The sequence below is a fragment of the Hemicordylus capensis genome, chromosome 4 (assembly GCF_027244095.1).
Source record: "Hemicordylus capensis ecotype Gifberg chromosome 4, rHemCap1.1.pri, whole genome shotgun sequence".
In the NCBI taxonomy this organism is placed as follows: Eukaryota; Metazoa; Chordata; class Lepidosauria; order Squamata; family Cordylidae; genus Hemicordylus; species Hemicordylus capensis.
In genome coordinates this window covers 268,061,409-268,075,955 of record NC_069660.1, presented here as the reverse complement: position 1 = coordinate 268,075,955, position 14,547 = coordinate 268,061,409, and the positions used below count along the sequence as shown (strand labels likewise).

The window sequence follows — 14,547 nt, the reverse complement described above, 5'->3', positions numbered from 1 at the left end:
CTGCTAGTGCATTATTTCCATGACTACCTACAGTCCTGAATATGCTGCTGCAATGCTACTTTAGGCCTAGGTAAATTATTTACCTAATCATGTTAATTGATGCCAAAGGTGATGGACCTATAGCTCAGTAGCAGAGTATCTGCTTAGCATGCAGAAGGTCCTAGGTTTGATCCCTGGCATCTCCAGGTAGGACTGATAAGTTTTTCTCTGAAACCTTGGAAGGCTGCTGCCAGTCAGAGTACAAAATACTTAGCTAGATGGATCAATGCTCTGAGCATAATGCAGCTTCCTATGTTTTATGTTCAAACAAAACCATCACTCTAAAAGGATAGGGAGCAAAGGAACTGTGTTCCAGGTGCCAAAACAACCAGGTCAATATTCCATGTCTTACCATGCTGTGCTGGTGGTTTCATTGCCACACTGGTGCTGTGAACCAAGATTTTCCATCCTGATCCAGCCCTAAACACATATGGTTTCATAGCTCTGTTTGACTAGCAGCAGTAGAATATGGAGATTCACATTTCAGTTGGACAATAGGTAGAACTCTTTTGTTCGGTGCATCTTCAAGATGCTTTAAAATTCCAAGTTTTGGAGCAGTTAGCATGATGAACTGGTTGCAGGGCGGGGGGTATGTGTGTGCGGGGAGGGGGAGTTGATGGTCAGTAAAAATAAAAGCCATCCTGTGAGCAACTTAGATAATTTAGAGACATTCTGAAACTGATGGTTAATTAACAGGAACGCTTCTTGCATATGTTTAATAGACTGTCCTAATTCTTCAGTGGTAGTTCTATCCTTCCACCTAAGTTGGTAATGCAATTAAGCAGTCCTTACCATGGTTAACCTTCTTTGTTGGTGGTAAATGCTACAGTTGAATGACACTGCAAATTCTACATTTTAAAAAACAAAATCCCAAAGGTCAGATGTCTGAAACCCAACATCAGGAGGGAGTGGGGAGTGAAACCTGACAACCAAGGGAGAAAATCCTTGGTTAAATCTTCAAGTTTCACCACTCCTCACAGGAGGTATTATGTTGCTAAGTAAAGTAAAGTGTGCCTTCAAGTCCGTTTCAACTCTTGGCGCCCACAGAGCCCTGTGGTTTTCTTTTTGGTAGAATATAGGAGGGGTTTACCATTGCCTTCTCCCACGCAGTATAAGATGATGCCTTTTAACATCTTCCTATATCACAGCTGCCCGATATAGTACCAGCAGGGATTCTAACCGGCAACCTTCTGCTTGTTAGTAAGCATTTCCCTGCTATGCCTGTGTTGCCTGAACCATTTTAATGGGGTGTGCCAAAATGTTTCTATGAGACATTCAATTTCTTTTCATCCTTTGGTTATGACAAGCTGGCAATGTTTCTTGTTATAGAAACCAGCCCTTTAGTGGCTTCATTCGCCCAAATTGGCAGTTTGTCTTCAACGTGTCTCACTTCTTCCAACTGAACTCTTAACCTGTGCAGCCTTCCACTGTTAGCACAAAATAATCCACCCAGCTCAGTCTCCAGCAGCAGTGACTGAAGTAACACTTCATCACAAGATGCCAGGAATACAACACAACTAGGGAGGTAGGAAGAGACTTGTCTGACTCCTGGTTTATGACTTCCTCAACAATCAGTTTACCACTCTTGCTAAGTTGCTTTGTTTCCCCCCAAAATTCATTTCTGACTGAAGAAATAACCAGGACAAAACGTCCGCAGGGGTGCAAAACACATTTGCATGAATTCCAATATATGCACATTCGCACACAAAGTATTCCTGTATTCCAAGGACTTGCATTTATGTGCATCCCAAGAACTTCTGGTGCCTGAAACAGGACATCAAATGCTCCCTTGACCATCACCTATTCCTCACCCCGATGGTACAATGCAAGTGATCTGTTCCACCCAGCCAGCAGACAGAGAAACTGCTACTCTTCCTCCTGTGCTTATAGGAAAAGGAGTAGAGTAGAGGGCTAGAGTATTCACGAAATCCATAGCAGAGACCTCAGACAATAATCCAGATATCAAGGTCATGAGCAAGTTAACATCTTAACAATGTTAAGGTCCATTATTTTCAACTGAAAAGCTTTAAACATGTGCTTCACTCACCCAATGAAATCAATGGGCAGAAGACTTAGGTTTGGTAGGGTTGTACCCCAAATTATTAATCTAAACATACAAACATGAGCTTGGAACCGGGCGTGTTCCAAGGCATTGTAGTAACTGAGGTGAGGTGCAGAATGCTGAGCCTTGCCCTATCCTCCGGTGGGAGCGGTCCCTTTCAAAACCATCCCTTGCGAGCCTTCTAAGTGCATGGGTGCAGGGAGGAGGGAAAATTCACCTTCTCTCCTCATGCTTCTTGCAAGGAGTCTGAGGAGCAACATCCCATAGAGTGTTTGCAAAAGGGAAATTGGTCCCAAAGAACTGCTCTGATGGTGACAGCAGGGTGCTGGTGCCCCAATCATCTTCCATCTGAGGTGACTGCCTCATCTGGTCTCATGAAAGGGCCACCTCTGCCTCGAACAACCTGAAAAAATTAGTCCAGGTCACTTTTCAGATATGCCGAGCAATCTCCAAATTATTGTATAGAAATCAGTGTTATATACACTGAACATAAAACGTGAGCACTATCTTTATATATAATTCTCTTAAACATACCAGTTGCTAATCCCATGTGTGGTAGCTCTCGTGAGAGTTTGCAAGCAGCTGCCGATAGTGATGGGTCAGTGAGAGGAAGAAAAACTGTGGCTGGCTGGCGGGGGACTGTGGAAAATAAGAAGATGGGGTGGGCAGGGAAGAGGAAGGCAGCGGCTCCGGGCAGGTGGGGAGGAAGAAGTAGGCAGCTCCAGATAGACAGGCAGAAAGGCAGCAGCTCCGGGTGGGAGGAGAAGGCAGAGGTGGCGGGCCGGCAAACAAAAGGTGCAGATGCTCTATTCCACAAATAGCTTCATTCAGTTACATTTAAATTTCAATTCAGAGGATCACAGATGCCTTACAAGGGTTTCTACAATTGTAATCTTTTCTAGATCATTATAACCCAAAGAAAATGTTAGTGTGTGCCAAGACCACCAAGGTGCAAGTTCTGAATTGAGTTCCATGCTTACAAAATTTCTTTTACTTGTTATTAAAAAAGAGAAAAGAAATGATGTCTTACAATGAGATTCCATGAAAACTGTTCTAAGTTTCTTCTTATTTCTTAATAGCAAATCTATTCAAACATCCAGCTCCTGGAAACATTAAGCCTCAACATAATATAAAGATTAAAGGAGATGGCCAAGATTAGTTGTATAAGAAAAATAACTAAATACATTGTTGATAAATACACATATGTTCCAATATTTCACAGATACATGCATACAGATGAAGATATATACTGCTATTATCAAAATAAAAATAATTTATTTCTCAACCACTTCCTTGTACCCGTTTTCATTGCCAAGACTCAACTCTGCCTGCTGAATGAATTTATTCTGCAATAACATGCCCTCCACAATGGGTTTTTCTTTTTGTTAAATATCTCACAGAAAAATGTGATTGCCCTACAATTGCCTACAAGACATGATACCTTAGCATCAATGCATATGTACTGGGGTTAGGAGGAGCTATAGTTCAGTGGCGCAAAACACATGTGCTGCATGCAGAAGTTTCTAGGTTCAATCCCTGGTGGGACTGCTAGAGGTCCCTGCCTGAAACTCTGAAGAGTTGCTTCTAGTCAGTCTAGAGATAATACTGAACAACATGGGCCAATGATCTGGCTCAGTATAAGGCAGTATTTACATGCATGTACTCTACGGACGTGATGATCCTACCCCCACTCAGTTCTAAGTTCTAAAGACCCTGGGAAGGGAGTTGAAAGTTGAAGAATGACAACTTTAGCATTTTACACTGACAAACTATTAACAAGGCATCTCAAGTAGAGACCGTGACTGGCCAGGGACAGAAATAAAAGGGAGAATCCTTAAGTAAATAGGGACCTCTAGAACATATGTCAATACAAGAGCACTGACATATCCAAGATAGGTTTTGTCCTTAGTCAGGAGGATTATACAGGATGTTGTAAACCACCCAGAGACGTATGTTTTGGGCAGTATGAAAATATGTTTAGATAGATAGATAGATAGATAGATAGATAGATAGATAGATAGATAGATAGTAAATTATTCATATAGCATTTCAGGCAACCCTCCCAAAGCACTTTAACACAAATAAAGAACAATATATCAATCCACATCTTTTACGTTTACATTGTTACATGGGCCTTAGACTACCTTCTAATGGAGTTTTTTCCACCAAATGGCAAATAAACACACATAAAGGCAAATAAAGACTAATAAACACAGTCTTTAAAGATAAAACAATATATTATCATTCTGATGTCTGACAGCATAATGCACAATTAAGAGAAAATCATTCAGCTGAAACAACATCATGTTCTGTGTAGGGATTGTTTAAGCAGAAGTGGAAAACACCAGTGTAGCCATAGTGCAATTTTAACTTACATGTGCTGCGAAGCATTTGGATAGAGTTCCGAGAATTGTGGTGCAGAATCTTCAGGGCCATGGGGGGCAGCATGGCTGATCACCATCATTATAGGTCTATGGGGATACAGCCGCTTAGATGTTTTGAAATAATTAATGCTGTCATTAGTGATTAAATCTGTGAAGTAGTCCTGAAATAAACAAACAGTCAACACAAAATAACATTTGCCAAATGCATCATATACCAGACAGTATTGCACTATTTTATTCTGCTGCAGTGCATATTTAACTAACACTATTTCTGTATAACCCTGAATTTAGGGTTTGGGCTGCAGATAAAGACCTAGAAAAAGTCTAGAGAAGTGGTGATCCTATTCTAAAGTCAAGGTTTTGCTCAAAGAACTGCCATGTTCTGGGGCAGTTCTGCAGGCATAACTAATCAACCACATGATATGGATCCTAGCTCTTAAACAGCTGAGCAGTACTGAAAGAAGACAGGGTTTGTTTCACTCATCAGTAGCGATGTGCACAAAACCACCTGGCCTGGTTCAGTTAGAATTCAAACCATACTTGAACCACACCGGGCCAGTTTGGTTTTGGCCCCCTTTGAACACCCCTCCCCCCCACCTCCAGTTCAGTTGGGATTTGATGAACTTTTTTTTATTTTCCACTTAACCCCACTAGGGGGATTCTCCAAGGTGGTATGGGGGTCCATGGAGATTCCTCTTCTCCCTGCTGGCCTTCCCTCTATTAGATATCACCTGGTTCGGGCATCTTCAGCCCTTTCCAGGCCTATACCCTGGCCATTTTGGAGACCGCCACGCCTGTGGAGTGGGACCCTGCATGGCTGAGTCACTGGTGTCTTCGACCCTTTCCGGGCCTATCCCCTGGCATGGTGGCCATTTTGGGGGCTGCTGCACCTGCGCAGTGGGACCCTGCATGGCCTGGGTCATGACCCGGCTACACAGGGTCCCACTGTGCAGGTGCAGCAGCCTTCAAAATGGACATTGCACCAGGGAATAGGCCCAGAAAGGGCCGAAGATGTCGGAACTGGGTGATTTCTAATAGAAGCCCAGCAGGGAGAGGGGGAACCTCTGCAGACTCCCCCACCAACACTTTGGAGAAGCCCCCCAGAGGGGATAAGTAAAAAAAGAGATTTATTTTTTTTTAAATTTTTTTAATGTTCGTCTAATCCCCAAACTGTCTGTGTGTGTGTGTGTGTGTGTGTGTGTGTGTGTGTGTGTGTGTGTTTGGTTTTGTGTCAAGCTGAACCAGGGGTGGTTGGGCTCAACCCCAAACCTTCAAACTGAACTGCTTCGATGTCAAACTGGTTTGGATTCGAGCCCGTTTGCACACCTCTACTCATCAGAACAAACCTAATAAACGTTGAAATACCTTCTATCTGATTCCAAAGAACCTATCAATCTTCTGTTCCCCCAATAAACAAAACAACTCTTAGAATTATTCTTCAAGTTCCCAGATTCCAAAAGTAATACAATTTAGGGTGGCTAAAATAAATTTAATAGGAAACGTCACTAATGGTACTCTCCACCCCTTCATCCAGATTTCTTTTTATATTTTTCTCACAAAAAATCCTCAGCCTGCTTCTTGAACAAAGGGGTATATACAGAATCTCCTTCCCTAGAGGAAGTTACTTCCCAAAAAATTCAGAAACAAGCCTGGCATGTGTGCATCTTTGGCTCGTATAACATTATATCATGAATTTGGTTTGTGGCACGCACCACAAAAACACCAGAGTGTCACACATACTGTATATGACCACATGAGGTGTTTTTGCCATATCTCCCAAGCAAAAATAAAACCCACTGGCTTCTCAGAGCAGAAGAATGTGTGTGTGCAGGCATATGTGTATGTGCATACACACAGAGAGAAGGTCTACCTAAGTTCAAGCAAGAGAATCTGTGCTGTCAGTAACCAATTAAATACAGACAAATAAGAACTAAGAGAAAAATCCTGGATATGCATTGCTGCAGTAAGGGAGTAGCAACGATGATTCCAGTGTATGACTATACTAAATATTTATGTGGCACTCTTGAGGTGTTCCAGTTAATTGGCAACAGAACTTGGCACAGCAAAGCTGATAACTGCTTGTTCCCAAAATAGGCTTGTTCCTCTTCCATTTTTCCAACATTGAACTGTCTATTATAAACATTACTTGTTTTAAGTAATGGAAAGCTTTTGTGTTAGTTAAGATTCTCTACTTTATAAGTCAAGTAGAAAATCACAATGGGCTAGTATGGAAGATACCATCCCTGGCCACACAATTAGGTAGGAATGTACTAACTACATGCTCATCAGGACATCATCTGTGGATATCCTGACACCCTCTTAGCAAGCCCCTTTATTGCTTGAGTAGGGTGCCATTCATCCAAATGGCTACTCTGTGTGTGTTCCAAATACTGCAAGGGGAATATCTAACAGTGTTCATATGTAGTTTCCCATCCAAATGCAAATCAGGACAGACCTTATTTAGCAAAGGAGACAATTCATCCTTGCTACTACAAAATCAACTCTCCTACAAAACTGCAAGTATTTGGAATATGTGTAGATGGGCCAATTGAGTGAACAGCATCCCCATGTGATAAAGGTGTATGCTGGGAGGGTGTTGGGACATCCACGAAGAATGTCCGAATGTGCGCACTCTCAGTGCATCTCCTTCCTGTGGATCCCCTTCTCAGTGCACTCCCATGTGGGTGGGGATAGTATCATACAAACCAGGTCAGTCTTGTCACTACTGCATCTTTATGTAACATTACACTATGTTAGTAATATGGACAGATATATTTTCATAATAGCAGGATGGCATAATTTATATGGGTAGGAAGAGTATCAGAAAATATTGCACCATCGCAAAACCTTTTGGAGGAAGGACGCTGGCTGATAGAGAAGGGGGAAATAAAGCTACAGTCAAGAAACCCACATCACAACTGCCTTCTTCCAGCACTACCTATCCACAAGTGAATGGGAATGTTCATACCCATTTGCAGATTGCCATCTTATCTTGCCATACTCCATATGGGCCTCAGAAGACAACCATGAGTGCTTTTATAGCCCTATGCCCTTCGGTCAGTGTCCAACCCGACTGATTTCTATAGCCACCCCTTATGGGGAAGAATTGTTGGGAATTAAGCAGCAGCAGTGTTAGCAAAAAGAGCTATCTTGCCACAAACATATTGATGTTGCATTTTTCTACTGTTTTCTAATAAAACATCAGCTGCATTAATTAAAAAATAGACGTTTTGGCACGAACCCACTTTTAAAAGCAAAGTTCCAAGAACACATGATTAAAAGCTGTTGCTAAACAACACCAATTCTTCTATAATACCAAAGAGAGTTCCACATGACTCAGACTCTTTAATCATATTTGCAAAATACCTTTGCATATTCAAATCCGTGCTTCTCTTTGAGGCCATTGCGACAAATTGTGTAATTATAGAAACGAGAGTTCTTGATTAATCCAACCCACTCTCGCCAACCAGGAGGAATGTAGCTGCCATTGTATTCATTGAGGTATTTTCCAAAAAAAGCTGTGAAAGGAGAAGATCAAAATGTAGGTTGTTTGTATTCCTCAGTGATCCTGGATCTGGTAACATTTATAAGTTATAGATGAACAGACATTTGTATTATGAAGCATACAAGGCAGCATACGAATTAGTTTAAGGCAAAATCCAGAGTTTACACTTTACTGGACTATACTTACTGGACTTTACTGGCTCTGGACCGCCCAGAGCCTCTGGATGGCGCGGTTTATAAATGAAATGAAATGAAATGAAATGAAATGAAATGAAATAAATAAATAAATAAAATATATTGAACATATTGAACCCCAACTTCTTCTCTGTCAAATAAATAATAATAATAATAATTATTATTATTAATATAATAATATATTATTATTAATTATTATTATTATTATTCCACCACATTTAAACAAGAAATTCTCAAAGCAGGTTATGTCAGGAAAGGAGGAAAGAAAGGTTTCCTATAGTCAAAGGGCTCACAACTTAAAAAGAAACACAAAGTAGAAACCGACAGCCACCAATGGAGTGATGCTGTGATAGTGTTGAATAGGAACCATTGCTCTCTGCTGTTAAAAGAGAATTGCCACTTTGAAAGGTGCCTCGTGCCCAGTTAACTGCAGTAAATGCACAATGAACAGGGATGTTCACCGAACTGGAGAGGGGGGGGGGCTCGAAGGTGGGGGGATACCTTTAAGGGTGGGGAAGGGTGCTCTTATCCCTCCTGCCACATTCCCCCTGCTGGTGCTACACTTCAAAAGGGTCCAGCGGGGCAGCAGCATACCTCCCATTGCCTCGGCGAAAGAAAGTGACAGGAAGTACCCAATGTGCATGCTCATGGCAAGTGCACGCATGTCGCGCTTCCTCGTGCATATGTTGGGCAGGAGGAGTAAGAGCACCTTCCCCCGCCCTTAAAAAGAATCCCCCCCCACCTTTGAACTGGCCAAACCGCCAGTCATTTGAACGTGTTCAGAGGCCTGTAAAAGGGCCTCCCAACAAGTCCATACACATCCCTAATAATGAAGTTGTTTATCACCAAACAGGTGTTTGGGCCATTTTCTTCTAGTAGTTTCAAATCACAATTGTCAGCTAATAGTTCCCAGAGTTGAAAGGAACTTCCGAAGTTGCAGTTTTAGATTCTCTGAGACAGAAATTTTAAAAAGAGATAAAAGTAGAGCTCAGCTACTACTAAAGCTCTGAGGCAGAAATTGCAGACAGAATTGTTTTTGGAAATGGCCTTCCATTCAGGCATGGTGATCTTTAGAATTCAGATTCACTCACTTTTTATTTTCCCTAAGTGGCTGTAGCAGTAGGACATGGGGAGGGGGGAAAAGAAAAGAAATCCACCTAATCCTTTTAGGAGCAATCAACATGGTATAGACATTCAATAAGCCACAATCTTTTAGGGATCAGCAAACCAGAGATGTGAACAACTGTCCAAGAAAGCTTAAACATAGTTAACTGCTTGCAAGCAAGCCCAGGGTGACATAAACCTAACGGCAAAGCACACGTAAGACATCCAGGGCTGTATTCACTCCAGTCCAAGCAGCATCCTCCACCCCTTTCCTTTCCCTAGGGCACGCAAAACTTACCCTGGGGCAGGGGAAAGGCTACAGTGGGGGCAGCAGAGCTTCCTTTCCCCCACTGGGACTAAAAGTCCCAGCATCCTCTTTAGGAAAGTGATGTATTGCACCTTTCCCCTGTCCAAAGGTAAGCTTTTGTTTCATTTGGCATTTGCTCTCATAAAAGCCCATTAGGAAAGCATTTCTTATTGCTGTTTCACTGATGCAAAAGTATATGACTCATGGAGAAAAGTGGAAGATCAAATAAAGGGAAAAGATTACTGTTCTAGCTAACGTACAGATATAGAGAATTTAAACTCACGTGCCTTAAATGTGCACTTGGAGCGATGATATGCATAGGCTACCATATAGCAGATGTTTGTGAGCAAAAGGATGTGCATGCAGTGATACTGACTCCATCTAGGTGAATCGAGCAACCTTTGTGGGTGTAGTGCTCGGCGCTCCCAAACCCACTGAAAAGTAACATCTCTGAACCAAAGTGAAAGCATCTAGATCAGTGTTTCACAACGGCCGGTCTGTGGACCGGTGCTGGTCTGTAAGGCATTTGGTACCGATCCATTAGGTATCAATAATAAAAAAACACCTCCCCCCCGAAAAAAATGTTGGGTTGGCAGGGGCCGCCACTGCTGGGAGCTCTCCAGAGCTCATTTCCAGGCAGCCCTCGCTGCTGTTTTGAGGAAGTGAAATGAATGTTATCCAGCCGCAAGGGCTGCCTGCCTAGAAATGAGCTCTGAAGAGCTTGCTCAGGCTCTGTGGATCCCGGGCCCTGCCCCCTTTGGACATGACATCATGCACAGGAGGGCGGGGCCCGGGTTCCACAGAGCCCAGGCGAGCTCACCGGATCTGATTTCTAGGCAGGCAGCCCTCGCTGCTGGATAATGTTTACTGAAAATGAGCTCCAAAGAGCTCCTGGCAGCAGCTCCTGCTGACCCAAAATTATTTTGGGGGGGTCTCTGGGGGTGGGAGCAAGGATGGTGACTCCTTTACTAAATGCTGGTCTGGGAAACTGTGCACGAAGAATGTGCAGGTCCATGACTCAAAAAACGTTGAGAAACACTGATCTAGATCACAGCAAGAGACACAGTATCTTTCCTGAGCACGTCTAAGGCCTCCTAGTATTTATCAGTCTATATATGAGATTAGCATATTGATGAAAAGAATAAAAGGACATACTGCCAAATCAACTGGCTGCAAAGATAATCGCCATCTACTCAACCAAGAAGATAGGATATCTCATGGGAAAAGCAGCTATCACAAGGGCACTGGGGAAGAACCCACTCTAAAAAAAGGTCCAATACACATAGACCTGGCTTATTGCCAAAAAGTATCATGCCAAAAATGATAGGGGTAGGAGACATACATCAATCTAAATGGAAATTTGTATTTGGGACTACATGCAGTGTTGTGTGTGCGTGCAACAAAATATTGGATACGTCACAGGGCTAACTAGCATCCTCCACTGGCCTTGCTAGTATTTGAATGCTTTTCTTTGGTTCTTTCATATTTGACTCTCAGAATCTATGTACATGCTCCAATGGGCTGCAATTGCAGGGGTTTTGACTTGCTAGTGTCAGAGTACTATTCTTGATGGCTCCAAGCAACATACATATTTAGAAACAGAAACAAGGAGAATCGGGAATTCATTTCCATTTGTATAATTAATAGAATACCATGTACAGCTGAACGGATAAAGAGTCTCATTAAAAAGCAATACCATTTCAGGGAACATCTTTTCGTTATTGTTATTTAATGGTGTCCACAGGGATATCAGCAAAGATACATGTAGAGTTCTGCATTTTAATGAGACAGATTTTATCTGTATTCTGGCAGTTTTGCTAACTGTTCCCAGGATACCATGCCATTGTTTACACACATGTAGCATACTTTGCTATATCAAAATAATGGCAGTCTCTCTGAATATGCCCAATTAAGCTTATGTAAACAGCAGTCTTTAGCAAGGTGAACAAGTGATTACACTTGACACCCACACAATTATGCAGTATTTTGTGACAAATGAGCAAATCGTCTGGAAAGAAATACAGTGTTCACTAACTTACAACAGGCTTTACTTCCACTTTCCTAAACAGCTGTTGGAGAAGTCTCAGCAGAGAATAAAATAAGGTGACATAACTCAGTAGAATACCGCCATCGTTTTATTGATGAAATTAGGAACATGCTTATAACCTCTCAATTTGAGTCCCACGGATATCTCCATAAGCTGCACCCCATTACACACCGAGAAGGTTCTACTCCACCTTCTGTATGTTTTAGTCATTTCAGGGGTGTAGCCACCATTGGGTGACCGGGTTCAAAAAAATGCTGCCCCTCAGGGACTGTGCCTCGTGGCCCCAACACGGCCCTCGCATCTGATGTCAGATGCGGGGGTAGGGCTGGTCTAGCTCCCCAGCGGGGCCGCGGGGCCCCATTCAGGAGATAAATGGCCAGGCATGGCTCTACCTCAGGGAGAACCACTCCTGGCCACGCTGCAAATGCAGTACTGGCCTGGATCTAATTGCTGAACGGGGATGTGTGGCCCCATTCGGGAGCCAGACCACGAACCCCACATTTGAAGTCAGATGCCGGGGCTTGGCTAACCCCCACATCTGACATCAGATGTAGGGGGTGGGGCTGCGGCAGTGGCCGGACACGGGCCACCACTGGCCTGGCTCCACTACTGATTCACTTACACTGCAATAGTCTCACCCACTAATTCAAAAATGTAGAGGATGTTTGTGCTATTCATTAAAGTTGTACTGTAAAAACATATTTTGGGCTGATTCAGGTATCATGTGGAACTTCTGTATTAAAGCCCGGCTCCACATGACATTCCTCAGCATCAGAAGCATGCTCTCCCCACTCCCATGCCCATGTAAGGATCTTGTTTCAACTAAACTACTTAGTTGAAATAAACCTCAATTTGAAAACAAGGTTTTAAGTGAGTCACAGGACACTGTTTAGTTCATATAAATAGGTTAAAATAAGGTACAATTGGTTGGTTAGGATATGATGTGTCCTCTCTAATTTTTTGCCTACTTGTGTGGAATGAGTTTTGTTTTGGGTGGCAGTGTGCACATATGTGCATTCAGAATGGCCTCCCTGATGGGATCTAAAAATTAACTGAGCAGTTATTGAAAAACTTGTGAGCACACACACATGTGCATGCCTTAGAGGGAACACTGGTCATGACTCATCTTGGTTTATTGCAACCTACATCAGAAGCAGATTTTCACATGGGCATGGGAGGATGTGACATGGAACTCCACCAGCTTACACTAACACAATTTTAGCAAGCAATCTTCAAAAAGGAAAGCTTTTTACAGTACAGGTAATCAGAAAATAGACGGTCTTGGCAAATAGGGACAGTTGGAGCATATGCGACAGTATCCCTCCCCCCTTTCAATATTCATAGTTTTTTGTTGGTATCAGATGCTAATGATATCACCTCCAGCTTCAGAGGCAAGATGCCTCTGTATACAGATGCCTCTAAATAAATAAATGTTGCAGAGGAGCAACAGCAGGAGAGAGGGCATGGCCTTGCCTCTTGCCTGTGGGCTTCTCAGAGGCATCTGGCAGGCCACTGCGTGAAACAGGATGCTAGACTAGATAGGCCTTGGGCCTGATCCTGCAGGGCTGTTCTTATGTTCTTAATGGCTCATGGCTGCTTTCCATGCAGTATGTTTCAATATGATTTTACTTCCCTATGTTATTTCAGCCTCTGCATAATATAATGTGGCAGGTTTCCCAACAGTCCTTTTAATTTCAGCACTCCATGCACAGCACCAGAATTCATCATTATTGCATAACCAAACGCAGACATAGCTTTTTCAGTCAAATATCTGTGTAAAAAAAGCTGTGAAGTGTAGAAGCCAACTTGCATCTCAAAAAAAGAATGGCCTGCTCCAACTATTTGCTGCCAGCCCAATGGCTCCTGTACAGGTGAGTCACCCAATGATTGTCTTGTGCATTTTATTACTGCATGTTACATACAACAAAGAACTGGATCAAAGCCGGAGCATGAAGCAGAAGCCTCCAGTAGCTACACTACTGTAGCAAGGACATTTGTAATATAGTGCAATGGTGTATTTAGAGGCATGTTCTAAAAAATATACCTACCAATTAAGAAAAGGAAGGTCTTGCAAACAGGAAGTGAGGGCTGGAAGAAAAGGAATAGGGAGTTGCAAGCCAAGATAGACAACTTCATAACAATTATTTCTGGCAATGAAATACAAGCTCAGCAATGGATTAAGAAAAGCAAACAAACAAAGTGATGAGGAAAAACTGTCTTGCTCTGACAACAAAAGGAAAGATATATTTATCAAATTTTAAAATAGCTGCTCAAGATACAGACATTACAACTCGGCTAAGACAATAAGCAACAAACTGCACAGGGTCCAAGCACATTTCTTTGGACTCCCCCCGCAAACAGCATCTTAAATACATAAAATCTCATGAAACATGAAAGTAAGTTTTCTCTTTTAATCTGACATTGCATTCTACATTACTGACTACTTTGTAACTTTTTGGTTATTGGTCCTAATAATGGTATTATCCAGTTGAGGTTTTAATGCTTTTCTTGACTGCAAACATTTTATAAACAAACCAGTCTATTTTAGAGCTTTATTTCTTTCGGGCCTTTTGCATTGCAAAACCATGAGTTATCTACCCCCATCAAATTATCTTGCAAGTTTGCACTCAATAGACAAAATAGCAAGATGGTTTAATAGTTCATGACTCTCATTAAGGGAGGCGGGGGGGGGAGAGAGAGAGAGAGAGAGGGAGGAGATCCTTTCCAGACACTAACCCATTCTTGTATGTTTCAGTTCTTCTCTACGCAAGGTGTGGACCATCAGGCCTAATTCATTATTCACTTTTTGGCCTGTAAATCCTGTCAGCAACACTGTGTCTCCCACTGTCCCTGGATCGATGTGGTTATATGGTGCTTTGATATTTGCCTCTTGGGCTATATGGAT

At 42.4% G+C, this 14,547-nt stretch overlaps 1 protein-coding gene across 15 annotated transcripts in view; it reads right to left on the bottom strand.

Moving 5' to 3' along the window:
* SULF1 (sulfatase 1) overlaps positions 1 to 14,547 on the bottom strand; it is a 198,483-nt gene that overhangs the window by 46,058 nt on the left and 137,878 nt on the right. For 14 of the 15 annotated variants that reach the window (XM_053250517.1, XM_053250522.1, XM_053250520.1 and 11 more), the window contains 2 exons: positions 7,852 to 8,003; positions 4,477 to 4,646 (listed from right to left, as the gene is read on the bottom strand). In XM_053250517.1, coding sequence (XP_053106492.1) covers positions 4,477 to 4,646; positions 7,852 to 8,003 — 322 coding nt within the window. Of the gene's footprint in view, positions 1 to 4,476; positions 4,647 to 7,851; positions 8,004 to 13,690; positions 13,731 to 14,547 lie in introns of all 15 variants that reach the window. The other variant, XM_053250525.1, reaches the window with a different exon arrangement.